Source organism: Drosophila miranda (assembly GCF_003369915.1).
Source record: "Drosophila miranda strain MSH22 chromosome Y unlocalized genomic scaffold, D.miranda_PacBio2.1 Contig_Y2_pilon, whole genome shotgun sequence".
In the NCBI taxonomy this organism is placed as follows: domain Eukaryota; kingdom Metazoa; phylum Arthropoda; class Insecta; order Diptera; family Drosophilidae; genus Drosophila; species Drosophila miranda.
The window spans coordinates 4,501,086-4,526,958 of record NW_022881614.1 but is presented as its reverse complement, the minus strand read 5'-3'; the positions used below and the strand labels follow the sequence as shown (position 1 = coordinate 4,526,958).

At 48.0% G+C, this 25,873-nt stretch overlaps 2 protein-coding genes across 2 annotated transcripts; one reads left to right on the top strand and one right to left on the bottom strand.

The window, feature by feature from the left end:
* The first annotated feature begins 2,737 nt into the window (after positions 1–2,737).
* LOC117193208 (phospholipase D2-like) lies at positions 2,738–11,211 on the top strand. Its single transcript, XM_033397965.1, is given in 9 exon segments — positions 2,738–3,057; positions 6,514–7,087; positions 7,142–7,637; positions 7,699–8,475; positions 8,529–9,883; positions 9,943–10,068; positions 10,125–10,462; positions 10,529–10,773; positions 10,840–11,211. Coding segments are annotated over 9 exon segments (4,125 nt in total). The 5' UTR covers positions 2,738–2,945; the 3' UTR covers positions 10,942–11,211.
* A 5,820-nt stretch (positions 11,212–17,031) lies between these two features.
* Positions 17,032–25,270, bottom strand: LOC117192992. The gene is made up of 2 exons (XM_033397724.1): positions 24,827–25,270; positions 17,032–17,525 (listed from the first exon to the last, which is right to left on the bottom strand). Exons 1-2 carry the CDS (start codon positions 24,890–24,892, stop codon positions 17,220–17,222), a joined length of 372 nt encoding a protein of 123 aa, XP_033253615.1. The 5' UTR covers positions 24,893–25,270; the 3' UTR covers positions 17,032–17,219.
* Between the last annotated feature and the right edge of the window lie 603 nt (positions 25,271–25,873).

Genomic DNA, 25,873 nt, shown 5'->3' with positions numbered 1-25,873 from the left:
GGCCTGGAGCCTTCTTGGCCTTTAAGCTTTGGGTCAGGGCGACGATTTCGTCCTCCGTGACCGGTTCGACCGAGTATGCAGGCTGGTGTGCGACGGCACTGATGGCAAGACCGTGAGCCCCGGATGGGAACAATGCCTCAACAATCGTCCGCAACTGGTCTGGGTCAGACGGCGACCCCGCGTTGCTGCCATGAATTCGCTTCATTACCGTCTTGTTGGCACGTCCCCACGGATCCTTCTCGGCTGAGTCGCAAAGCTGCAGGAAGCACTCCCTCTTGCTCTCCTTGATGGCGTTCTTTAGGGCTTTTCTAGCTCCGCAGTACTCCGCCTGTAGCCTTGGCCAGCTAGTGCCACTCCTTCTGCGAGCCCGTTGATATCGCCTTCTAGCTGACAGGCAAGTGCGTCTGGCCTCCTGGATCTCGTCATTCCACCAATAGGTCGGCGATTGCTTACCCTTGAATGGCCTCTTGCGACTCATACTGGCATCGCATGCGAGCAGTAGGGACTCCAGAAGCTGGTTGACCATCTGTTGAGCTGAGCCTCCGACCTCCATATTCCTCAGCGCCTCCAAAAACCTTGGAATCCGCATTGATTCGGGATTGTAGGCTGCTCTCCGACTTGTCTGCGTTGCCCTGGTCAGTCTGCAACCACCTTCTCCGCCTATCGAGAACACCACTGCCTCGTGGTCGCTGGCCGTATAGTGGTTCCCCAGGCGCCAGGTGGACAGAGGGGAAAGGCTGCTAGAGGCGAATGTAAGGTCGATGACTGACCCAGAGCCGCCCCTGTTGAAGGTATTCGCGGTCCCCTGATTCAACAATGCTACGTCCAACGCAGCGAAGGCCTCAAGCAGTGCTTGTCCCTTGTATATGGCGTCCGAGCTGCTGCTTCTGGAGATGTCGCTGCCCCACTCCTGGGCCCAAGCATTGAAGTCGCCAGCAATCACATTTGGTTTGTGGTGCCTGGCGTCGTTGGCCAATTCGTCCATCGCCGCAGCGAAGCTATGACGGCTCAAGCTTGGGCGGAGATAGCAGCTGTAAATCCATAAGTTCCCCAGTTTTGCCCTGACGAAATGTCGGAACTCAGCGCACACTGAGGGCCGCAGAGGAGGCTTACCGCAAGCCCATATTGCTGCTTTTCCTGAGGAGCTTTGGACCCAGAATCCATCCTCGGAGGAAATGTATGGTTCGCTTATTATTGCAACGTCCGATCTCATTTCGCGCACCGACTGAGAGAGCAGATCAGTGGCAGGCTCGCAATGGTTTAGGTTTATTTGGTAAAACCTAACCATGTCCAGCGTATTGACTTGCCTTCTCTTTGGGTGCCATAGGGCACCTGTGGCTACCAGCTACGTGTGAGTGGGGCTTGCCCTTTCCGACACAAAGGAAGCATTTTGCCTCATTGTGGCAGTCGCTTATCTTGTGCTCCTCAGACCCACAGCGGAAGCACCACCCGCTTCTGTCTACAGAGCTTTTGCAATTAAGTGCAACGTGGCCGATCTCAAGGCACCTGAAGCACTTTAACGGCAGATTTCGCTCCCGTATGCGGCAGACGGACCATGCCACTTTAACCTTACCAACGGATAGCGCCTTCGTCGCAAGGGTCGCCGGCAGGCAAATAATAGCCCGCTGGGTACCACCAAAGCCTGGGCGCAAACTCTTAATGGCGTCCACATCGAGTGTAATCCCCATTTGCTCGCTGAAGGCCTTCCTCACGTCCTCCGAGGTAGCCATCTCATCCAAGTCGAGCATCTCTAGCCTCGTCTGCTGGGTGAGTGCTCGCGCCTCCGCCTTGCCTCCTAGGACAGTGCCTATGTCCTCGCGAAGCAGCTGCGCGGTCTCCTTCGAGGCGTCTTTGAGCTCCAATAGAAGAGCACCTTTGGCTGCTCGCTTCACTCTGCTCACACTCTCGCCGACCTTCTTCATCTTCTCGCTCTGGTTGCGGGTGACGAGGTTAAGGATCTCCGCGTAAGTCATTTCCCCTTTTGGCTCGATGATAATAACATCCGGACGGGGCCTTGGCTTCCGGGCGTGCGCTCTGCTCTTCACCTTCTCCAATTCACCTTCGGTAGGTGCAGCTGATTCGGTCTTCCTTGCCGGTTGTTCGTGGGACTGCAACGTGGGATGGCCGCTCATATTGTTTCTCCGCTTCGGCGAGCTCCTCGTCGGCTTGTCCAGCTTCCTTTTCGGCGCATCGTGTTGAGGGGAGCACTGCGTCTCCTGATCACGCCGCTCCACCCTCTCCTTCCTCTGAAACTTTGCGTCGAAGCTGTGAAGCGCGGACTTTTGCATCCTCACCACGTTATGCGCCAACTCTTTCATCTCCTTGTTGAGATAACGGGCGTCCCTCAGCATCTTCGACAATTCCGTCGACTTTTCTACCAGCGAAGCCAGAATCGCCCGCAGATCTCCGTCGGCCTTTGGTCCTGTACCGCTTTTGTCTGTGGAAGCACTGCTGAAGTCAAAGGGATTGACAGGGACTTCTGCTGGTGCAGACACAGTCAGTGCTGGCAGCACTCTAAGGGGCGCCTTAAGTGGAGTTCCGGTACCAAGGCTTAGCTGGGCCGGCTTTTCAACTGCCTGCTCCCTGGGCCAAATGCCTCGGGGAGTCTGCCACTGTGGTGGGGAACGCTGCAGGCTAGCTCTCCTTTTAAAGACCCGCTTTTCCTCCTCCTCCATTCTTCCTGTTTGTAGTTGCCAAATACTCGATTTTGAAATTTGAAATTTAAAATTTAAAATTTAAAATTTGGGGCCCGCGCGATTTTCCGGTTGGCGCTCAACTTTCAAACTGGTTGGCCGATCTGGCAACCCTATGACTGTCCTACGCTGTCCGGCAACTCCGTGCTGTAAGCACCTCTGCTCGATCAGCTGATCCGTGAATATATGTAAATCGAGGCAAGTGAAGCGATTTGAGTGAAAGTTGTTTTTATTTTTCCTACCACCAACACGATGGATAGAGAAATGCGCCAAAACCAACGATCACCCTCCCCTGGTCTATCTGCTCGTCTGCGTTTGCCCCTGCAACCAACTGGGAAGTCTCCGTCGCCAGCCACCATGCGCAGTGAGTACGGGACGCTGAAAGCCTGACTTGAACCGTCTTCTGTTTTGATTCCAGGCGTGATACGGATTTTGTTTGTAGAAAACTCGGAGCTCGCTTGCAAACACGACCGCACTTGTGTGTGTGTGTGTGTTGTGCAAAAGTTTTATGAGCTGGAAACACCCAAACAAAAGCAAAGCAAAAGATACATTTCATAGTATATTCGTAGCCCAAAGAAATATGGCTGTACGTTTTGGTTTTGGTTTTTTGTACCCAGAGATAACAAAAATATTGTGATAAAAATTCAATTAATTAATGCCCCATGGTGACAGAAGTATACATGCGAGAATGTAAGGCAGAAAAAGATAAGATAAAAGAGCAAGAATTTGGAGTTCAAATCAAACAAAGAAAACCCGAAATCAAGGAATCAAAATTAACGAGGGGGAACGTTGTGAGTTGCTGCGGAGACCGAAACTCTACAGTTATACCCGATACTAAGTCAGTATGGCTCTCCTCCGGCAGACGCCGCTAATATTAAACGACACGACAAGGAGTGCGTGCGAGAGAGACAGAAAATCAGTCTGAGCGTGACGTCGGGTGCTGCGTAGCCAGTGCAAATTGATTTGTTCCTTTTGGCTATAAAAATGATCTGATCTGATCCAGATTCAGCAATCTGATATATATGATCATTATCTATGATTCTGCGGTTTTAGTTTTCTCGTATCCTCAATATTGTGGATGCAACAGATTTTCGTCCTTTGTGGGGGCGGAAGGGGGTGGGGCGAAATTTTGAGATATACGTTTTATAGTGAGATCTAACAGGAGCTCAGATACCAAATTTGGTTACTCTAGCCTTAATAGTCTCTGAGATTTGTGAATATCCCCAGATTTTCATCCTTTGCGGGGGCGGAAGGGGGTGTGGCGAAATTTTGAAACAAACTCGTCTCGGTCCGATATATTAGGAGTGTGGATACCAAATTTGGTTGCTCTAGCTTTTATAGTCTCTGAGATCTAGGCGCTAATGTTTTACTCTAAGCAAAGCCGGCTATGCTACGTGTGTGTTAGAGAGAGACAGGGCGAGAAAAAATGAAATTGTTTTCTTGATTCTGGCTATAATAATTATACGATCTGGTTCAGATTTTGCACTCTAGAAGATATAGTCATCTTCTACGATTCTGCGTTTTTAGTTTTCTCGTATCTTTAAAATTGTGGATGCCACAGATTTTCGTCCTTTGTGGGGGCGGAAGTAGGCGGGGCGAAGTTTTGAAATATTCTTGTAGCAGTGACATATCACAGAAGTCTGGATCCAAAACATCGTTGCTCTAGCTCTTATAGTCTTTGAGCACTAGGCGCTGAAGGGGACGGACAGACGGACAGACGGACGGACGGACAGACAGACAGGGCTCAATCGACTCGGCTATTGATGCTGATCAAGAATATATATACTTTATGGGGTCGGTAACGATTCCTTCTGGACGTTACACACATCCAATTTTACCACAAATCTAATATACCCCAATACTCATTTTGAGTATCGGGTATAATAAAACCAAGTCCATTGATACGTGAATACTAGAGTATAAATAACGCACCAGGCGATGGCCAAGTCCACGGATACCGTCGCGAGCAGCAGCGACCACAACGAGGCAGCAGCATTTCACAGCTGATGGCTAGCATGGGTAAAGATCGGATCCTGCCGTACAGAAATAGATATAAGAATGGGGACCCATCATAATGGACATACAGATCGTAAACTAGAGAAATACAAATACAGAGATACAGATACAGATACGGATAGTCTTAGATCACTCTAGTCTTGACTGGAGCAGAACAGACTTTGGTATTTATAAGATTCTGCGTCATCCGAAGAGTGTGTTCTCGGCATGAGATAAGATTGAACCAGTTTGCTTCTCTAGAATGGCTCTTATATAACTGGTTTGTTTGATTTTCTGAGTGCTTTTGTGAAAGTGAAACCAGAGGCACAAGTGACAGTCCTCTGATATCTTAACGCCAATCATTCTTTGTAAAAAACTAATCACAGAACTACCTCGAAGCAAACATTCCACCCATCGAGTACCATTTCCTTTGGCTTATATAAGGCCGCCCCCCCACCGCCCCGAACCTTCTGAAGTTGCGTGCACCGCCTAACGGTGGCATTAGTGGCTGATTCATAGCGCCTCCCACCCCCCCACATTGAAAATTCATGGCACGCCAAAGGCGACCCATACACAGCCATAACCATAAAGAGATATATTTACAGCACTTGTGCGAGTATTCGTACCTGTTTTACACAAATAATGCAACAGGAAGTTTCGATTTCTTTGGCATTATGTGTAGGTCACAGATGAAATAATCGTGCCACAGGGTTGAAAGAACTCCCCAGGGAGACGGCTGCGATTGAGGCACCACCAAACAAAGGCACTCCACATGAATAAAGGGTGCTTTATATATTACAAATATATTCTGATCAATTTATAGAATATTCTTTTGGGTTTTATGCGTGCACATATAAATATATCTGTATATTTGGAAATGTGTGTGTGCCTGTGCAATTATTACATGAATATAATCTCTTGGGTATCAACATTTATTTGTTCAATAGCGTGCCAAAATAAATATTGATCTTTCGTGTATCGCTCAAAGCCTGAACTATAGACATTTTTGGCTCGAATGTACACCCAGAGAAAAAAGACCTGCGAGTCGGATTATTACACTTAGAGGTAAAATTATACACCAATAGATGTTTTCCGACAGTGAAAATTATGAGAATTTGATTACAAATTGATATTTGGCATGGCATTGATGGAGGGAAGGGGGGGGGGGGGCTTCTATTTCCAATGGAGATATGAAATATATAATTGCTACTTTTCACACGTGCTTCGGTCTCTCCGTGGACCCGAGTGACACACAGGTTGAAAGGTTAACGAGAGACAGAAACACCAGAAGTCAAGTTTAAACTCGAAAAATACTAAAAGACGGGATTTTAAGGTGCTAAAGCCCTTCCCAAAATATTATTTTAATAGTCAGAATTAGTCATTAAAACTTATAGGACTTACCCTCTCTTAGGGGTGGGGAGTGAGCGAGAAAAAAAACCGAAATTTTGACCGAACAAAGACTAAACCGAACCGATTCGATGGCCCGTTCATGCAGGGCTCTAGTGGGGACCCGGACCCATCGAAAGGGTATACGCTCAATGGCAAATACAAAAATCATGCTCGCTGAGTCAGCGGCACTCGAAAAAGGCACTCTCTAAAGTGCATCTATAGTCGCTATGTTGAAAACTTTAGTTGGAAAAACAAACTCAATTTAAACTAATTGAAAAGCGATGACAGATGTTGGAGGGTCTGTCGTCTGTCGATGGGAGAGGTAGCTCGAAAACACTTTGGAGAATAGAGCTGGTCGGGTAAAATAAACATTGATAAGGCATCGAACAATGGGCACTTTGCTGGTATTCTACAGTTTTCCCAATCTCCTTTGCAGCCGAATACCCCGCGGATGATGTGTACCGGCCAACGAATTTCGCGGGCTACGTGAATCGGGGCTACGATGATATAGACAGTTCCTATTACTTTGCCCAGTTCGAGGCCATGACGGAGGAGCGCAATGGAGCGGCCCTGCCGCCGTACACCAACGATTCGGATGCCTCCGCGGAGGACAACCGGAACGAGGATGAGGACCAGGAGGACGAGGAGCAGGACCCGGACTGCACGGACGATGGTACCGTGGTGGGGCATTATAACCGACGCCTGCCCGAGTTCCAGTTTTCGCTGGTCGACTCGGAGTACGATGAGACGCTGGGGTTTCCCGACTCCGTGACCATCCTGTCGAATTTGGGCGACAAGCCGGTGCTGGTGCAGCGCAAGGAGACCACCGACGACGACGATGAGAACAACAGCGTGGTGATGCGCCAGGAGATACCCTTCACGAGCATCTACGGGCCCAGCGTCAAGTTCAACTCCTTTCAGCGGAAGTTCTTCATCCCGGGTCGCGAGATTCATGTGCGGATCGTGGACACCGAGCGGAGTGTCACCACACATCTGCTGAACCCCAATCTGTGAGTAATCTCTCGTTCTCCGAGACCATCTCTAAGGATTCTTTTCTCCCGTAGATACACCATTGAGCTCACCCACGGACCCTTCAAGTGGACCATCAAGCGGCGCTACAAGCACTTCAATTCGCTCCACCAGCAACTGAGCTTCTTCCGCACCTCCCTGAACATACCCTTCCCCAGTCGCAGTCACAAGGAGAAGCGGACCACGCTCAAGGCAACCGCCAGCCAGATGGCCGATGAGTCGACCCTCAAGGACCTGCCCGCCCACACCAAGCAGGTGAAGCAGACGAGCACGCCCCAGAACAATGGCAGCAGACACCAGAACGGACCCGGCACCATCGTCAGTCCCAGTCACAACTCGATTCTGTCGGGCCTCAATCCGCGGCGCATCCAAAAGAAGCGCAAGAAGAAGAAAAAGAAGAAGCTGCCGCGGTTCCCCAACCGCCCGGAGAGTCTCGTGACGGTGGAGAATCTGGGCGTGCGGATCAAGCAGCTGGAGGACTATCTGTACAATCTCCTGAACATCAGCTTGTACCGATCGCACCACGAAACGGTGAGGATCACAGACCACCTACCGCCGAAAGGGGACTAAGAGGAGCTTCTTTCTCTTTTAGCTAAACTTTGTCGAGGTCTCCAATGTGTCCTTTGTGCCCGGGATGGGCCTCAAGGGCAAGGAGGCCGTAATACTCAAGCGCACGGGCTCGACGCGACCCGGCCAAGCGGGCTGCAACTTCTTTGTGTGCTTCCAGAAGAAGTGCTGTGTGCGCTGCAACTACTTCTGCTCGGACGTGATGTGTGGCACGTGGCGCAATCACTGGTTCTTCGTGAAGGAGACCTGCTTTGGCTACATCCGACCCACCGATGGTAGCATCCGGGCCGTAATCCTGTTCGACCAGGGCTTCGATGTGTCGACGGGCATCTACCATACGGGCATGCGGAAGAGTCTGCAGGTGCTGACCAACAACCGGCACATTGTGCTCAAGTGCTGGACACGGCGCAAGTGCAAGGAGTGGATGCAGTATCTGAAGCACACCTCCAACTCGTATGCCCGCGACTTCACGCTGCCCAATCCCCACATGTCCTACGCCCCCATGCGGGCCAACACGCAGGCCTCCTGGTACGTGGACGGCTCCCAGTACATGTCCACCGTCGCCGATGGCCTCGAAGCGGCCACCGAAGAAATCTACATAGCGGACTGGTGGCTCAGCCCGGGGATCTACATGAAGCGGCCCGCTCTGGATGGCGACTACTGGCGCCTGGACAAAATCCTCCTCCGCAAGGCCGAGCAGGGGGTGCGGGTCTTCGTGCTGCTCTACAAGGAGGTGGAGATGGCCCTGGGCATCAATAGCTACTACAGCAAGTCCACGCTGGCCAAGCATGACAACATCAAGGTGGGATTTCAGTCAGAGATCGGTTCAGGAGTGTTCATTTGCTTCCCTTTCAGGTCATGCGGCATCCGGACCATGCACGCGGTGGCATTCTCCTCTGGGCGCACCACGAGAAGATCGTCGTGATCGACCAGACGTACGCCTTCATGGGCGGCATCGATCTGTGCTACGGCCGCTGGGACGATCATCATCATCGTCTCACAGATCTCGGGAGCATTTCCACGGCCTCCGTTTCGGGGAGCACGCGCCGCACGCCCAGCGGCTACTTCAACAAGGACGATGTGGACTCGGCCTTTGGCTCGCGCAAGTCCTCGAGGAATGCCCACTACGAGACCCCGCCCAAGGCTGGTAGGGCGGCCTCGCCAGAGCCGCTGGAGGCACCGCTGACCCCGGCCCCGCCCCCGCCCGGCAACAGCATGTAGTTGAGGGTCCTCAAACCGGGCGATTGACTGCTGATACCCGCCATGCTGTCGCCTGGCGCTGGCGAGGATCCCGACGAGAACATGGCCCTGGAGGGAATGAAGCTGAACACGCCAGAGATGGAGCGGAAGAACATGCTCGATCGGCTGAAGAACAACGCCATGAAGGGGGCTCGCATGGGCAAGGACTTTATGCACCGACTGACGGCCAACGAGACGACGTTGGAGGGGCCAGAGGATGGAGGTGTCTTTAGCATAGACACAGTGGATGCCACCATGGATCCCGACATGACTCTGGCCTCCTCCTCTGCTACAGCCACAGCTAATGCCACAGCCACCGCCACCGCCACAGCCGCCGATGTCGCCACTGCCACCGATGTCGCCACTGCCACAGCTAATGCCACGGCCAACTCCACGCAATTATTCAGTGAATTCTATGGCCAGGCCATGTACTGGTTCTGCAAGGACTACTTCAACTTCATACTCAAGGACTGGATGAACCTCAACTCGCCGTTCGTGGACATTATCGATCGCACGACCACACCGCGCATGCCCTGGCACGATGTCGGCCTCTGTGTGGTGGGGGCTTCGGCGCGGGATGTGGCCCGCCACTTTATACAGCGCTGGAACGCCATGAAGCTGGAGAAGCTGCGGGACAATACGCGCTGTCCCTACCTCATGCCGAAGAGCTACCACCAGATCCGCCTCAACTCCCATCTGCAGCAGCTGTAACATCGCCGCCAGCAGAGGGTCACGTGCCAGCTGCTGCGCAGCGTCTCCGCCTGGAGCTGCGGCTTCATCGAGGCGGACCTCGTGGAGCAGAGCATCCACGACGCCTACATCCAGACGATCACCAAAGCCCAGCACTACGTGTACATTGAGAATCAGTTCTTCATCACCATGCAGCTGGGCATGGGCGTGCCGGGGGCGTACAACAACGTGCGGAATCAGATTGGGGAGACACTCTTCAAGCGCATTGTGCGGGCCCATAAGTAAGCCACCGGAGGCGGGGATCATTGGAGCTAGAGCTAATGTGTCTTTCTTTTTTTAGAGAACGGAAACCCTTCCGTGTGTATGTGATAATGCCACTCCTTCCGGGATTCGAGGGCGACGTGGGCGGCAGCACGGGCATCGCTGTGCGAGCCATCACCCACTGGAACTATGCCTCCATTTCCAGGTGACTATTGGTTGTTCTCTTAGCCCTGTGGACTCTATAGGTCTCTGTTTGTCTAGGGGACGCACTGCTATACTGACACGTCTCCAGGAGGCCGGCGTTTCCGAGCCGCACAACTACATCTCATTCCACAGTCTACGCAATCATTCCTTCCTGAACAGCACGCCCATCACCGAACTGATTTACGTGCATTCCAAGCTGCTCATCGCCGACGATCGGGTGGTCATCTGCGGCTCTGCGAACATCAACGACCGCTCGATGATTGGGAAGCGCGACTCGGAGATTGCGGCCATCATCATGGACGAGGAATTCGAGGATGGCCGCATGAATGGCAAAAAGTATCCGAGTGGCATCTTTGCCGGTCGCCTGCGAAAGTATTTCTTCAAAGAGCATTTAGGTGGGGCTGCCACCTCTATCGAATCGCCAGAAGCATCTTTTGACTGAGGAAATCTTCCCTTTGCAGGCCTCCTGGAGGGCGAGGGGTCTGCGCGCTCTGATCTGGACATCAGCGATCCCGTTTGCGACAAGCTCTGGCACGGCACCTGGCGACAGATCTCCACGAGGAACACCGAGATCTACGACGAGGTGTTCAAGTGCATTCCCACGGACTTTGTGAAGACATTCGCCAGTCTGCGCAAGTACCAGGAGGAGTCGCCGCTCTCCAAGACCGATCCAGAGATGGCCGCCCATCGGGTCACAGAAATCCAGGTAAAGCCCATCGATCTGCCTCTTCTCGATCGTTTCTGATTTGTATTCTCCGTGCACTCTCCGTAGGGCTTTCTGGTCAACCTGCCATTGGAGTTCCTCAACAAGGAGATGCTCACGCCGCCGGGCGCCAGCAAGGAGGGCGTCCTACCTACCTCTGTTTGGACATAGTCTCTGCCAAAAGTCTCCAAGACGCCACTAGATCGTAGTCCTCCCTCCTCCCCACCAAATGCGTTGTTGCCAAGTCATACACCCATTGTATATTGATAGATATACCCCGATAGATGTACGCTTGCCCTAGGAATCGATAGCTCTAAATAATTTATTATTTTGCGCTGTTCGTCCACGTACGTCCCCTGGTACTCTAGTGATCCTATTTGTTACTACCCCGCCCCATTTTTTTAATAACTTTTAAACAGTATTTTAGACAATTTAAAGCGCTTATGTTTTCATTAAAGTGATATGGATTGAAAGTAAACAAAACAATAATTATACCCGATACTCAAAATGAGTATTGGGGTATATTAGATTTGTGGTAAAAGTGGATGTGTGTAACGTCCAGAAGGAATCGTTTCCGACCCCATAAAGTATATATATTCTTGATCAGCATCAATAGCCGAGTCGATTGAGCCCTGTCTGTCTGTCCGTCTGTCCGTCCGTCCGTCCGTCCGTCCCCTTCAGCGCCTAGTGCTCAAAGACTATAAGAGCTAGCTAGAGCAACGATGTTTTGGATCCAGACTTCTGTAATATGTCACTGCTACAAAAATATTTCAGAACTTCGCCCCGCCCACTTCCGCCCCCACAAAGGACGAAAATCTGTGGCATCCACATTTTTAAAGATACGATAAAACCAAAAACGCAGAATCGTAGAGGATGACTATATCTTCTAAAGAGAAAAATCTGAACCAGATCGTATAATTATTATAGCCAGAATCAAGAAAACAATTTCATTTTTTCTCGCTCTGTCTCTCTCTAACACACAGGTTTCATGGTCGGTTTTGCCAATTGCAAAATATGAGTTCAAGGATCTCAGAACCAAATTTGGTATCCGCACTTCTGTTAGATCTCACTATAAAACGTATATCTCAAAATTTCGCCCCACCCCCTTCCGCCTCCACAAAAGACGAAAATCTGTTGCATCTACAATATTGCAGATTCGAGAAAACTAAAAACGCAGAATCATAGATAATGACCGTATCTATCCGGTTGCTGAATCTGGATCAGATCTATTTGCAGTGGCTACGCAGCGCCCGACGTCACGCTCAGACTAATTTTCTGTCTCTCTCGCACGCACTCTTTGTCGTGTCTTTTAATATTCGCGGCGTCTGCCGGATGAGAGCCATACTGACTAAGTATCGGGTATAAATGTTGTACCGTGCAACGAGTCCTGTTCGAAAACGGGCGTTACGATTTGAGAGAGCTGGGCACGCTAAAAATTATCCGGCTCTAGCTCGTCGGCTTTGGGGGTGGAGTTGTTGCTCCCTCAGAACAACCCAGACTCGAGGCTTCAATTACTAATAATATTGCCAGAATTTAGCGTGCTGCGACTTGTGCTAGAACGGTAGATTTGACGAGAAGAAGATACGAAGCTAAAGAGGATAGAGAACAGGAAGAGAGAGGGAAGCGAAAGGAAAGAAGGATAAAGAGGAAAGGGAAGTGAGAACCAAGGAAAACGGAGTGACATCGGTGTATATGTCCGCAGATGTTATGCGGAGTCTGGACCCACCCTGCCTTTGCTCATCCTCACGGAATAGCTGTTCTTCGATGACCCCTTTTTGACCCTTTTACGAAAACGCGCGAGCTAGCATTGAGTCCATTTTGTTCTTTTATCTAAACTTCAACATTATTTCCTTAAAACAAAAATTAAATCCGATATGGCAACATAGTAAATGATCTTAATAACTACTAAAATAGGTGATTCGTAATGGTTGGGATATGAGGATATTTGATAATGTAATGAGTATATATATAATAAGACTGTAATTCGAGTTAAATTCTAATTAAATTCATGAATTTCGCTTTTCGCATAACATGGGAAAATCATTGAATACTTTAAGTTCGTTACTTTCGCTTTTCGCACAAATGTGGAAAAATCATTAAATCTTTTAACTTCGGAATGAGTCGAAAATCAAAGAGGCGGTCTGGCTGACACAACGTGATCTCCTATGCGGAGTTCAGTCGATGACCGGATGCAGATGGCATCTCTAATTAGCCAACGATCAGATCACTCAAGGCACAGCCTCAATAGGCAGGGGTCAGAGGTTTTTAATTCGCGAGGTTGGGCAAGGATCAGTTGGTTTTCAAAACTACGTACATTTCAACTTTTGGAAGGTATGCTTACCCACTCACTGTTCATTTTCCAACGACGAAAGATCGATCTTCCGGAGTGGCTGAAAACAAGCGTTAATTCGGAGAGGTGGCTTACAGTACGGAGACTCTATCTCTTGCTACAACTCAGAATTCCTAACTTCGACCTACTCCTTGTATGTGGAGCCACAGAACTTTTGGGGGAATTTTCTCCCTGACAATTCAATCCGAACTTACTGACAACAATAGCTTGTGAATATTTATAAAGATAGCTTAAGCATGATATGAGTTTAACGAATTAATTGTGGACGTTGACATGCAATGACTGCATCTTTTAAGAGGCGATGCAGTTACTGCACCGTCAAGTGGCCCGTCTGATACCAGCAGAAGGCTGTTACGCGCGGATCCCAGGCAAAACGCAGCCTCCTCCCGCCCAACCGACCGAGGGGCGCTGCCGCATGACGCGCGGTGCGTAGCCGAACCAAACGCGAACATGCAAGAAAGGTAGCTATTAGACTAACATTCGAGGAAAATTAGTACTAAACTTACTAAGAAACTATGCATGCAATCAAAGTACAAATACCACTACAGTTACTAATTAATAGAAAGGTGTGTAAGGATTAATAATTTAATAAGAGGAAGAGAATTAGTGGTGGATATAATATGGTAGAGGGAATTATAATCCGAGCATAAGACCCTAAACGGTTCATGCAAGGAATAATTCGATCTACAAAGTGGAAGGAACAACGGTATAAAATTTCTAGTCAGTCTAATAGGAATCGTGAAGTTTATGCGGCTCAACAGATCAGGGCTGTCTATGTCAGCCCTGATCAAGTTGTGCAAAAATATCACACCAAGCATTTTTCTACGGTTAACTAAGGATGGGAGGTTTACTAATAGTAGTCTACTAGAGTAAGATTATCTTACACCCGCATCCCAGTTAAGGCCCCGCAGAGCAAAGAGTAAAAAGTTTTTCTGTACTGATTCTATACGGTCCTGGTGTACTTTGTACTGAGGGCACCATACACAGGAGCCGTATTCTAAGATCGGACGAACAAGCGAGGTATAGAGAGTCTTTGTTATATAGGGGTCGTCAAATTCCTTTGATCACCTCTTTATAAACCCAAGCACGCCCATGGCCTTATTTACCATGGTAGAAATGTCATAACTTTGCATTTCGAGGCATTAAGGTGTAACAAGTTTGCACAACACCATGACTGAAAGTTATTGAGATCGGATTGCAAGCGAGAATGAAATGAAATGTCCTTGTACTGGACACAGAGTTTAACATCATCCGCATACATAAGTACTCGAGAGTATGTAAATACTGAAGGTAAGTCATTAATAAAGAGTGTGAAGAGTAAGGCCTAGATGGCTGCCTTGTGGTACTCCCGAAGAAACCTTTACTGGTAAAGAGAGGGAGTTTTTGAAGAGGACTCTTTGAGACCTAGAACAAAGATAGCTAGAAATCCATCTCAGGAGGTTGGGCGGAAACCCTAAAAGGTCAAGTTTATGCGCTAAAAGGGAATGGTTTACAGAGTCGAATGCTTTACTAAAGTCGGTGTAAATAACATCCGTCTGTAAGTTACATTGAAAGCCTTTAATAATGAAAGAGGTAAACTCTAACAAGTTCGTGGTGGTTGATCGCCGCCTTATAAATCCATGCTGAGTTGGAGATATAAGTGACTTGCAGAGATGTTGCAAGTGCGGAGTTAAAACCCTCTCAAACATTTTAGGAATAGCGGATAACTTTGCTATACCTCTATAATTTTTTGCATCAGACTTGCTACCTTTTTTATGGAGAGGAATTATAAACGATTCCTTCCAGATCGGGGGGAAGCAAGAAGAATCAATGGATAGGGTGAATAGTTTAAGCAAAGGTCCACACAGAGCCTCGGCGCAGTACCTGAGTACACAACCTGGAACCCCGTCTGGACCCGGTGAAAACACCGGCTTAACTAGTCGAAGATCATGAAGTAGGGAACATTCATTTAACAAGGGACTGAAAATGCCGTTCGACCTCGGTAAACCGTATGGGTACGGATGACCACAGTAGCTTTCCTCAGAATAGGTGGTTTGGAAGAATTGGGCAAAAAGATCGGCAATTGCCTGATCATTATTTGCCGACGTATTACAAAATGATAGCGAGGATGGGTGTGCGGACGTTCTACGCTTACTGTTTACGAAGCTGTAAAACTGTTTAGGGTCCTGAGAAAAACGTATCCTGCATCGAGATAGGTAGTTCTTATAGCATTGAGCATTAAGAACTGAAAAGTTTGATCGAGCTAATACATAGCGAGAGTGAGAAGTAGGAGAACCCACTTCTTGAAATTTTTTATAAAGTCTTGATTTTAAGTTTTTTAGACTGGATAACTCTTTGGTAAACCAAGGGGGTTTTCCAGATCTAGTCGGACAAGAAAGCGGGACACAAGAATCGAAAAATGTGCCAAGAGCATTGTAAAAAATGTTTGTGCCTTTTATGATATCAGTGCACAAGTACAAAGCGGACCAATCAAAATCCCTAATGAGGTTATTAAGCTTCGCAAACTCGGCTTTACGAAAGCAGCGGACACGTTCGGGCAGCCTACTCGACCGATCCAATACAGTTGGTCCTATATCTAGCGACACCTCGAAAGTAGGGTGGTATGCGTCTTCAGGTATAGTGAGCGGAAGGGCTCGGGTTAACAACACTATGGTCGGATCCGATACAAAGCACAGATCAAGCAATCGACCCAAGGAATTTTTCACATGGTTGACTTGAGACAGGGATAGGTCAAGCAAGCCGTCAACAAAGTCATGTCGTGACATGGGCACTAGGATACTAGACTCGTTTACCGAAGACCAAACAGTTCCTGGCAAGTTGAAGTCACCAAGAACTATCATACGATCTTTATCAGATAGCGAGGAAGAAACAGCGGTTAAAGCGGACAAGTGCTGCTCATAAATTGAAATATCCGAAGAAGGTGGGATATACGAGCAAGTAATGAATATAACGAAAGCGGGAAGAATCAGTTTTACACACAGGAATTCCAGTTCCTGTTGAACTTGGACTGTGAAGTGTTCCGACGTGAAGTAAGAGTCCACTGCAATTAGAACCCCCCTGCCCGTCGAGACGAACGGTCCTTTCTAAAAGTTGTGTACCGACCTGCCAAAACCTCGGAACTAAGAATGTCCGGCTTTAACCAGGTTTCAGTAAACACAATAACGTGGGAAGCAAATGCAACACTATCCCGGAAAAGAATGCTGAGCTTACTACGCAAGCCTCTTACATTCTGATAGGTTACTAAAAGAGAAGTTAGTTTTTAGGAAAGGTGGAAGCAAGACGGGAAGTTGAGGAAGAGGGAGTTGAGGTTGAGGGTGGCACACTGGAAAGATTTGGAAGGGATATGGGGGCCTATTCTTCTTCTTAGCCTTAAACTCCTTCACCACCAAATGCTCCGGCCAAAATTTGGCGGAGCAAATGGTGTCAAATTGAGTTGGGGAGATGCTTATCTTAAACGAGGCTATCTTCCTGGCATAAGAGAAGTTTGCTTATTCCAGCCTGCGCTCTGCGGCTTACTTAGCCGGCGACTGGACGATGGGGTGCGTTTAAATAGCGTGGGTCGCTGCTCCACGCAATAAGCGAAAGACCGTCCGGTCTTTGAAGCTGTGGCGTCTTTCCTCCGAGCGGGATCTGTCGCGAGACTCCCGTGCCCCGTCACTCCACTTGTACGAGCAAGGGAATCAGCGGGTGCGTGAGCCAAAATATCGCGATCAACAGAAAGGTATGTCTTTTCCGTACCGTGTCGAGTTGTTTCACAATGGAATTTTCCTATGATGGCACTTCTTACAAAAGATTCGTTTGCGCGCACACCCGTTCTCGACGAGATCTTTAAGCGGAAAAGGAATTTGACATGGCCTGTCAGATGTCCAAAGCATCTCTGCGCGTTAACAGGTCAAAGTAACCCTGCATGTATCCCTGGCCCCGAGATCGATATCATGGTCTTGACTTTCAATTTTTCTTTCAAATCTTAGCCGATTAATCCTTCCCGCCAAACCTATCGACTTCTTCTACGTCGCTTCAGGCCCGCTACAAAGCCCCCCCACCAGATCAGACTAGGGGTGGTTACATCTCCTAGGCTGATACCGCATAAAGCGACTTATCATTGTCGTATGTCCTTTGCGTGGTAGTTCCCCAAAGATCGTCCTTGCAAGTCTTCCAATTCATAATACGCACCGCCAAGCTTTCTTCGAACTCGAGCCTTCACAAACGCTTGTCCGAATTTGGCACTGTACCCTGTTTGGAAACAGCTTTGCTTGAAGTTCCTCCGGAACACTTCCTGACCTACGGCGAAATCTACTTGTCTTGAGCGCAGGTTGTATCGCTTCTCGTTTTGATCGTGCATCTTCTGCATTTGTACACAGGCGCCCTTGCGTATGATTTCAAGCGAGTCGGGTCTGTTGAATACCAAGGATCGATCGTCTGGTAACTTTAATTTCCTGAGTAGCGAATATGTCGACCCGGCGGTGACCATATGCTGGCCAAACACCATGTAGTACGGGGTAGTCCCTATACTAGCATGAGACGCGGATCTTAGCGCACATGAAATGCGACTTAGGTGCTCGTCCCAATCCTTCTGATCGGTTCGTAGGTACGCCCTGATCCCGCTAATCACTGACCGGTTCACACGCTCAGAGGCGTTCGCTTGCGGTGAATGCACGGCCGTTAAAGTGTGTGTTATTTCAAACCGACTTAAAAGCTTTCGAAACGATTCGGATCGGAGCTGGGATCCATTATCAGATACGATTGTTTCGGGAACACCAAACGTCATGAATAATTCAGTTTCGAGATACTTAACCACCACGTCAGCGCTTATTTTCTTGACGGGCTTCAGGAAGACGGTTTTCGAGAAGTGGTCCAGTACGATAAAAATGCCTATGTTTCCGCCTCTCGACCTGGGATAAGGTCCCAGGAAATCCACGAACAGTCTTTGAAAGAACCGCTGACTCTCCGGCGCTTTCCCTAACGGAGGTCGAAGAACATAATTCGGGGCTTTGGTCGTCACACGACACACGAGACAAGCATTGATGTGTGCTTTTACGTCGGATACTAGACCAGGCCAGAAATAATGTCGAATGTCAATAGTCTTGTGGATTCCTCCGTGGGACGCTAACGAATTGTCGTGAGCGCGCGCAAGCACGTCGGGAACCATTATCTTTGGTATCCACAGCTTCCAAGCGTACTCGTCGTGAACTTGTTCTCCGGTCAGATGTTCAGCGCGACGGTACACAAATCCCTTATCCGTTTTTAGGTCAGGCAGCTGGTCCTGGTTAGCCTGGACCTTCTGTACTAAATCCGTCTATTCGGACGATAAGAAGTGTTTAGAAGATAAATCGACCAACGATCCATCAGGTGAATCCAAAGCTGCTACTTCAGCTTCGTTGACCCGGGACAAAAAATCGGGTACTACGTTCTGCGCACCTTTACGATGTTCGATCTTGAATCGATACCTCTGCAGAGCAATGGCCCAACGAGCTAACCGGGAACTTAGATCTGTATTGGACATAAGCCATTTTAACGAGGCGTGATCGGTTATGATCGTGAACTCATGACCTTCCACGTATGCTCTGAAGTTCTTCAAAGATACTATTGCCGCCAAGCATTCCTGCTCCGTCACATTGTAATTACGTTGCGCTCTGTTCAACTTCTTTGAAACGAAGGCAATAGGGCATTCGTCTCCCTCTTTGGACAACTGTACTAATACTCCTCCCACTCCCGTTTTGCTGGCGTCGCAATGAATGTAGAAAGTTTTTGTAAAATCTGTACTTCTCAGTACCGGGGCTTCACAGAGACATTGCTTCAAGGCGTCAAAAGCTTTTACCGCTTCATCCGTCAAAGCGAATTTCCGTTTGGTGGTCATGACGTCCGTTAATGGAGCAGAGAGCGAAGCGAAATTTGGTACGAATTTACGATACCATCCGCATAAACCCATAAAACTTCTCAGTCCCTTTAGAGTTTTGGGTAAGGGATAACTGGTGATCGCCTTGATCTTCTCGGGATCTGTCCGGATACCCCCATCTCCTATGACATGACCTAGGTAACGCACTCGTCGCATGCAGAAATGACTTTTAGCAATATTGATCGTCAATCGTGCTTGTTTCAGATGCCTAGATATCTCTGACAAAACCTCTAGGTGCTTTTCAAAATTCGAGGAAACAACTAATAAATCGTCTAAATAAACGAATACTTCGTTCCGCAACCGGGCTGGAACTACTTTATCCATTAAGCGAGACATGGTGCTGGTGGCATTACACAATCCAAACGGCATTACCTTGAATTGGTACAGAGGACTACCCGGAACCGTAAACGCGGTCTTATCACGAGACTTGAGCTGTAACGGTACTTGCCAGTAGGCGTCCTTCAAATCGAGACTCGTGATGTATTCTGGCTTCGGCAGTCGGCTAAGAATGCCACTAATCTGAGGCAAAGGATAAGCGTCCTTTTCTGTGAAACCGTTTACCTTTTGACAATCTAAGCAGATCCGAACCTTTCCGGGCTTAGTAACCATTACTATCGGTGAGGACCACGGACTGTCCGATTCCTCAATCACACCTAACTGTAACATCCGGTCTATTTCGGTATACATGGCCTTTTCAACGGCTGGCGAAACAGGAAAATGGCTTTGTTTTTCTGGCTTGGCATTTCCTACGTCGATCACGTGTGTGATTAAGTTCGTTTTACCTAAGCCATTTAAAGCGAACGAGGGATAAGCGTCTATGACCTTGGACAGTTGGTCCTTTTGGGTTCTGGTTAACGAATGTTGTTCCTCACTATCCTTCGTTCGCGGAGCCTCTATTTCTGATACCCGCAACCTACTAGGCAGTAAATCGTATAAATTCCAGAAATCGATTCCGAGATATAGGTCATGTTTCAATGAAGGAATCAAATAAATCTTTAGTGACTTTTTATCACCTCCGTATTCGATGTCTATCCTCATTTTCCCTGCTATACGTTGTGCTCTTCCATCAGCGGTTTTAGCATTTTCCGTGATTCTCTTGTAAGGTACGTTTCCGCACATCACTTCGCTCGCTTAGTTACCTCCTATACAGCTGATGGACGCTCCTGAATCCAGCAAACCGTATACTGTGCGGTCTAACAGTTGAATCGGTAAAACGGACGAGGATCTCTAGCCATTTCAGAGAGAGCGCTTAGATACGCCACACCTGATTTACTCTTCTTTACTTCTTGCCAGAATCGAATCATGCGCTTCTTTCCCCGAGATTTATTCTTCCCTACGGTCTCTGGTAATTCAGTTAAAATTTTTTTTGATCCGAGTTTGCAATCCAACGCTAAATCATTGTTGCTTTTTTGAAAGTCCGGTGTAATCAGTGATGTCACTGTTGTTGGCTCCGAAGTTAATCGGTGTTTGTGCCTTGATGGCGAAGCACACTCGAAGTCTCCTGTTTGTACTGCGACTTCGGCGTGCTGGACTTGGAGTTTTTTGTACACTTTTCGCAACTTGGTTTATAAGTGTTCGCGGCTCCACAGCCGTAACAAAAAACTTTTCGTTCTGAAACGCAATCTTGATATCTGTGACCGGTCTGATGACAGTTCCAGCAGATTAACGAGATGGCTTCTACCGCCAACTCCCTCTCGGTGTCTGAGTCTTCTCGTAGCTCCCGATCTAGCAGTAGTTCTGATACTTCACGTCGAAATGGAACAGCTTTGGTATACCCATGCTTACTTTTGACGTCTTCTAAAAACATCTCCCGCCTGCGGCACACTTCCCTGAGCTCCTGTACACTTTTTAAATCGACATTCAACAGCTCATGGCGAATTTCCGGACGCAGGTTGTTCTTTAATACACGAACCAACTTCCGAATGGTCCAGGGCACTTCCAACTGATCGGTCAAGTTAGAGATGCTATCGTAAAAACTATCGAAAGTCTCGCTTGCCCTCTGCTTTCGGTTTCGGATCAGCTCTTCGATGTCAACGTCATCCTTTTCTTGGCGAAACTGAAGTCGTAAGGCAGCACATAAAGTATTCCATTGAACTTCAACTACGGCCTTGTGATGTCGCCAGTAGAACTCGTTAGCTTTGCCTTCAAACAAAACACTCACATTCCGGCAAAGCACGGAAAAATTTCCTTCCAAAGTTTGATGGGTCAATGCCTCTACTCTATATATGAAGTTATCTATCGATACTCCGACTCCCGAGAACTTAATTATCCAGCCATTAAGTATATGGACTACTTTGTCCGGTCTCTGGGATAAATCAGAAAAACCGCTTCTCAATGGTGACGGATGAGCTATGCTTTGGGGTTCTAGTCTATGGCCAGGACTAGTTCCCTCACCATAGTTGGTTGCTTGCAACTGCTCGGACAACGGCGTTGAAGAACGGTCTAAAGCTGCGGTGACAGTGGACTGACTTGAGGTTCGGGTTAACTGTTGCATTGAATCAACTACCGAGCTTTGAATCAGTTCTGCCATTCGTTTGCTTAGTGAAGTGAGCAATCTCTGCTCCATTGCCACCAGATCTATATTTTTAGAAGAACTCGCTTCTTCTCCCCCTTTTGCACGTTCCTTAGACTGAGCGCGAGTATTTTGCGCTACTACCTTCGGCACCGCCCCGCTTACAGTTCTACACCTGCCTTTACATACCGGGCAAACATTGCTAGTCTTTAAATGGGTGGTCATACAGGGAAGATGGAACACGTGCTCGCAAACCGATCGGAATACCTCATCCGTGGTCAGTATGGCTTTCTGGCACAGCGCGCACAGCGGGCTGACGCCTTCACCTGCCCCTTGAGCTTCCTTTCCGGGAGATCTGTCCAAACCCATGGCCAGAAATACTATACTCAAAGTCGTGCCTATAATTCTTCCTAACTTTGTTTTATTCACCTACAATTCCGATAATAACTTTAATGCCAATGATGAACTCAATTGACTAACTTGAACTCACTTGAACTAACTTTAACTAACTTGGACTAGCTTGAACTCAATGCAGCTACGCAGCGAATCGTAAGGTCCTAATCATACAACCGATATCTCCCTCACCACGGAAAAAGATTAGAGTTACTACTCTCAAGTAAATCGCTTGGTCGTGGGCAGTCAGGAATCTCCAGACTTATTCCTCAAAACGAACGATGTACCCGTCAGCAGGTCACACCGAAGCGGACAGACAACTGTTCAACAACGGTTTGTCGGTTTTACAGCTTTCGATGGCTACCTCTAATGCTTCTTCAGAAAAATCAACCGAAGATTTTCTCCAGCGACCGTGGATAAAGAGACTCTCGAAAGGAAATAAGGATAAAGAGGAAAGGGAAGTGAGAACCAAGGAAAACGGAGTGACATCGGTGTATATGTCCGCAGATGTTATGCGGAGTCTGGACCCACCCTGCCTTTGGTCATCCTCACGGAATAGCCGTTCACCGACGACCCCTTTTTGACCCTTTTACGAAAACGCGCGAGCTAGCATTGAGTCCATTTTGTTCTTTTATCTAAACTTCAACATTATTTCCTTAAAACAAAAATTAAATCCGATATGGCAACATAGTAAATGATCTTAATAACTACTAAAATAGGTGATTCGTAATGGTTGGGTATATGAGGATATTTGATAATGTAATGAGTATATATATAAGACTGTAATTCGAGTTAAATTCTAATTAAATTCATGAATTTCGCTTTTCGCATAACATGGGAAAATCATTGAATACTTTAAGTTCGTTACTTTCGCTTTTCGCACAAATGTGGAAAAATCATTAAATCTTTTAACTTCGGAATGAGTCGAAAATCAAAGAGGCGGTCTGGCTGACACAACGTGATCTCCTATGCGGAGTTCAGTCGTTGACCGGATGCAGATGGCATCTCTAATTAGCCAACGATCAGATCACTCAAGGCACAGCCTCAATAGGCAGGGGTCAGAGGTTTCTAATTCGCGAGGTTGGGCAAGGATCAGTTGGTTTTCAAAACTACGTATATTTCAACTTTTGGAAGGTATGCTTACCCACTCACTGTTCATTTTCCAACGACGAAAGATCGATCTTCCGGAGTGGCTGAAAACAAGCGTTAATTAGGAGAGGTTGCTTACAGTACGGAGACTCTATCTCTTGCTACAACTCAGAATTCCTAACTTCGACCTACTCCTTGTATGTGGAGCCACATAACTTTTGGGGGAATTTTCTCCCTGACAATTCAATCCGAACTTACTGACAACAATAGCTTGTGAATATTTATAAAGATAGCTTAAGCATGATATGAGTTTAACGAATGTGTAACGAAAAGGAATTAAACTAGCGATGTCTTAACAATACTTATAACTGAAAATTCTGAACACATTTCCCGAACTCCCAGTGGGAACTTGAACGTTAATGAGGTTGGCTGATATTTATTCTTCATGAATATACAAATTTTGTGAGATTTTTATACTTTAAACATTAGGATGGTAATAGACGAGGCTAGCATCCGCTGAACCCTATGATTTGGTGAACTGTGCTCCCTGAAGCTGCTGGAAGAGGAATCCTGGACAGAGTCGGGGCGAAGAGGACAGCCGAAGGCGGAGAATTCTGCCTCTGTTTGGCCGACGATTGGGCAACCAGGAAGACGATGGCCGCAGGTCTTTAGCACTGCAGCATGGTCGGCGTTCGGCAACCAAGAAAACGAAGGCCGCAGGTGGCTTTAGCACTGCAGCATCCCTGATTTGCTCCTGCTTCTTCTTCACGCGCGCTGCTGTTTAACCCTGTCTAGGGTGCTCCTCGCAGGCGAAGGGTCCCAAGCGGGAAGGCGTTTGCTTATTCCAGCCCCCGGCTGACTGCGCTCTGCGGCTTACTTAGCCGGCGACTGGACGATGGGGTGCGTTTAAATAGCGTGGGTCGCTGCCCCACGCAACAAGCGAAAGACCGTCCGGTCTTTGGAGCTGTGTCGTCTTTCTTCCGAGCGGTATCTGTCGCGAGACTCCCGTGCCCCGCCACTCCACTTGTACGAGCAAGGGAATCAAAATATCGCGATCAACCGAAAGGTATGTCTTTTCCGTACCGTGTCGAGTTGTTTCACAAGGGAATTTTCCTATGATGGCACTTCTTACAAAAGATTCGTTTGCGCGCACAACCGTTCTCGACGAGATCTTTAAACGGAAAAGGAATTTGACATGGCCTGTCAGATGTCCAAAGCCTCTCTGCGCGTTAACAGGTCAAAGTAACCCTGCGCCTGTTAACAGGTCAAAGTAACCCTGTGCCTGTCAAAGGGTGGCAGCATGTATCCCTGGCCCGAGATCGATATCATGGTCTTGACTTTCAATTTTTCTTTCAAATCTCAACCGATTAATCCTTCCCGCCAAACCTATCGACTTCTTCTACGTCGCTTCAGGCCCGCTACAAAGCCCCCCCCCACCAGATCAGACTAGTGGTGGTTACATCTCCTAGGCTGATACCGCATGAAGCGACTTATCATTGTCGTACGTCCTTTGCGTGGTAGTTACCCAAAGATCGTCCTTGCAAGTCTTCCAATTCATAATACGCACCGCCAAGCTTTCTTCGAACTCGAGCCTTCACAAACGCTTGTCCGAATTTGGCACTGTACCCTGTTTGGAAGCAGCTTTGCTTGAAGTTCCTCCGGAACACTTCCTGACCTACGGCGAAGTCTACTTGTCTTGAGCGCAGGTTGTATCGCTTCTCGTTTTGATCGTGCATCTTCTGCATTTGTTCACAGGCGCCCTTGCGTATGATTTCGAGCGAGTCGGGTCTGATGAATACCAAGAGTAGATGAATACCAAGGATCGATCGTCTAGTAACTTTAATTTCCTGAGTAGCGAATATGTCGAACCGGCCGTGACCATATGCTGGCCAAACAAACACCATGTAGTACGGGGTAGTCCCTATACTAGCATGAGACGCGGATCTTAGCGCACATGAAATGCGACTTAGGTGCTCGTCCCAATCCTTTTGATCGGTTCGTAGGTACGCCCTGATCCCGCTAATCACTGACCGGTTCACACGCTCAGAGGCGTTCGCTTGCGGTGAATGCACGGCCGTTAAAGTGTGTGTTATTTCAAACCGACTTAAAATCTTACGAAACGATTCGGATCGGAACTGGGATCCATTATCAGATACGATTGTTTCGGGAACACCAAACGTCATGAATAATTCAGTTTCGAGATACTTAACCACCACGTCAGCGCTTATTTTCTTGACGGGCTTCAGGAAGACGTATTACGTTGCGCTCTGTTCAACTTCTTTGAAACGAAGGCAATAGGGCATTCGTCTCCCTCTTTGGACAACTGTACTAATACTCCTCCCACTCCCGTTTTGCTGGCGTCGCAATGAATGTAGAAAGGTTTTGTAAAATCTGTACATCTCAGTACCGGGGCTTCACAGAGACATTGCTTCAAGGCGTCAAAAGCTTTTACCGCTTCATCCGTCAAAGCGAATTTCCGTTTGGTGGTCATGACGTCCGTTAATGGAGCAGAGAGCGAAGCGAAATTTGGTACGAATTTACGATACCATCCGCATAAACCCATAAAACTTCTCAGTCCCTTTAGAGTTTTGGGTAAGGGATAACTGGTGATCGCCTTGATCTTCTCGGGGTCTGTCCGGATACCCCCATCTCCTATGACATGACCTAGGTAACGCACTCGTCGCATGCAGAAATGACTTTTAGCAATATTGATCGTCAATCGTGCTTGTTTCAGATGCCTAGATATCTCTGACAAAACCTCTAGGTGCTTTTCAAAATTCGAGGAAACAACTAATAAATCGTCTAAATAAACGAATACTTCGTTCCGCAACCGGGCTGGAACTACTTTATCCATTAAGCGAGA

What these genes read in the sequence shown, in the direction of transcription:
- LOC117192992 (XM_033397724.1), bottom strand. Translation starts at nt 24,892, where the DNA reads ATGGTCACGGCCGGTTCGACATATTCGCTACTCAGGAAATTAAAGTTA. An exon ending in TACTAGACGATCGATCCTTG is followed by an intron (nt 17,526 to 24,826) that starts GTATTCATCTAC and finishes GATCGATCCTTG; the next exon opens with GTATTCAACAGACCCGACTC.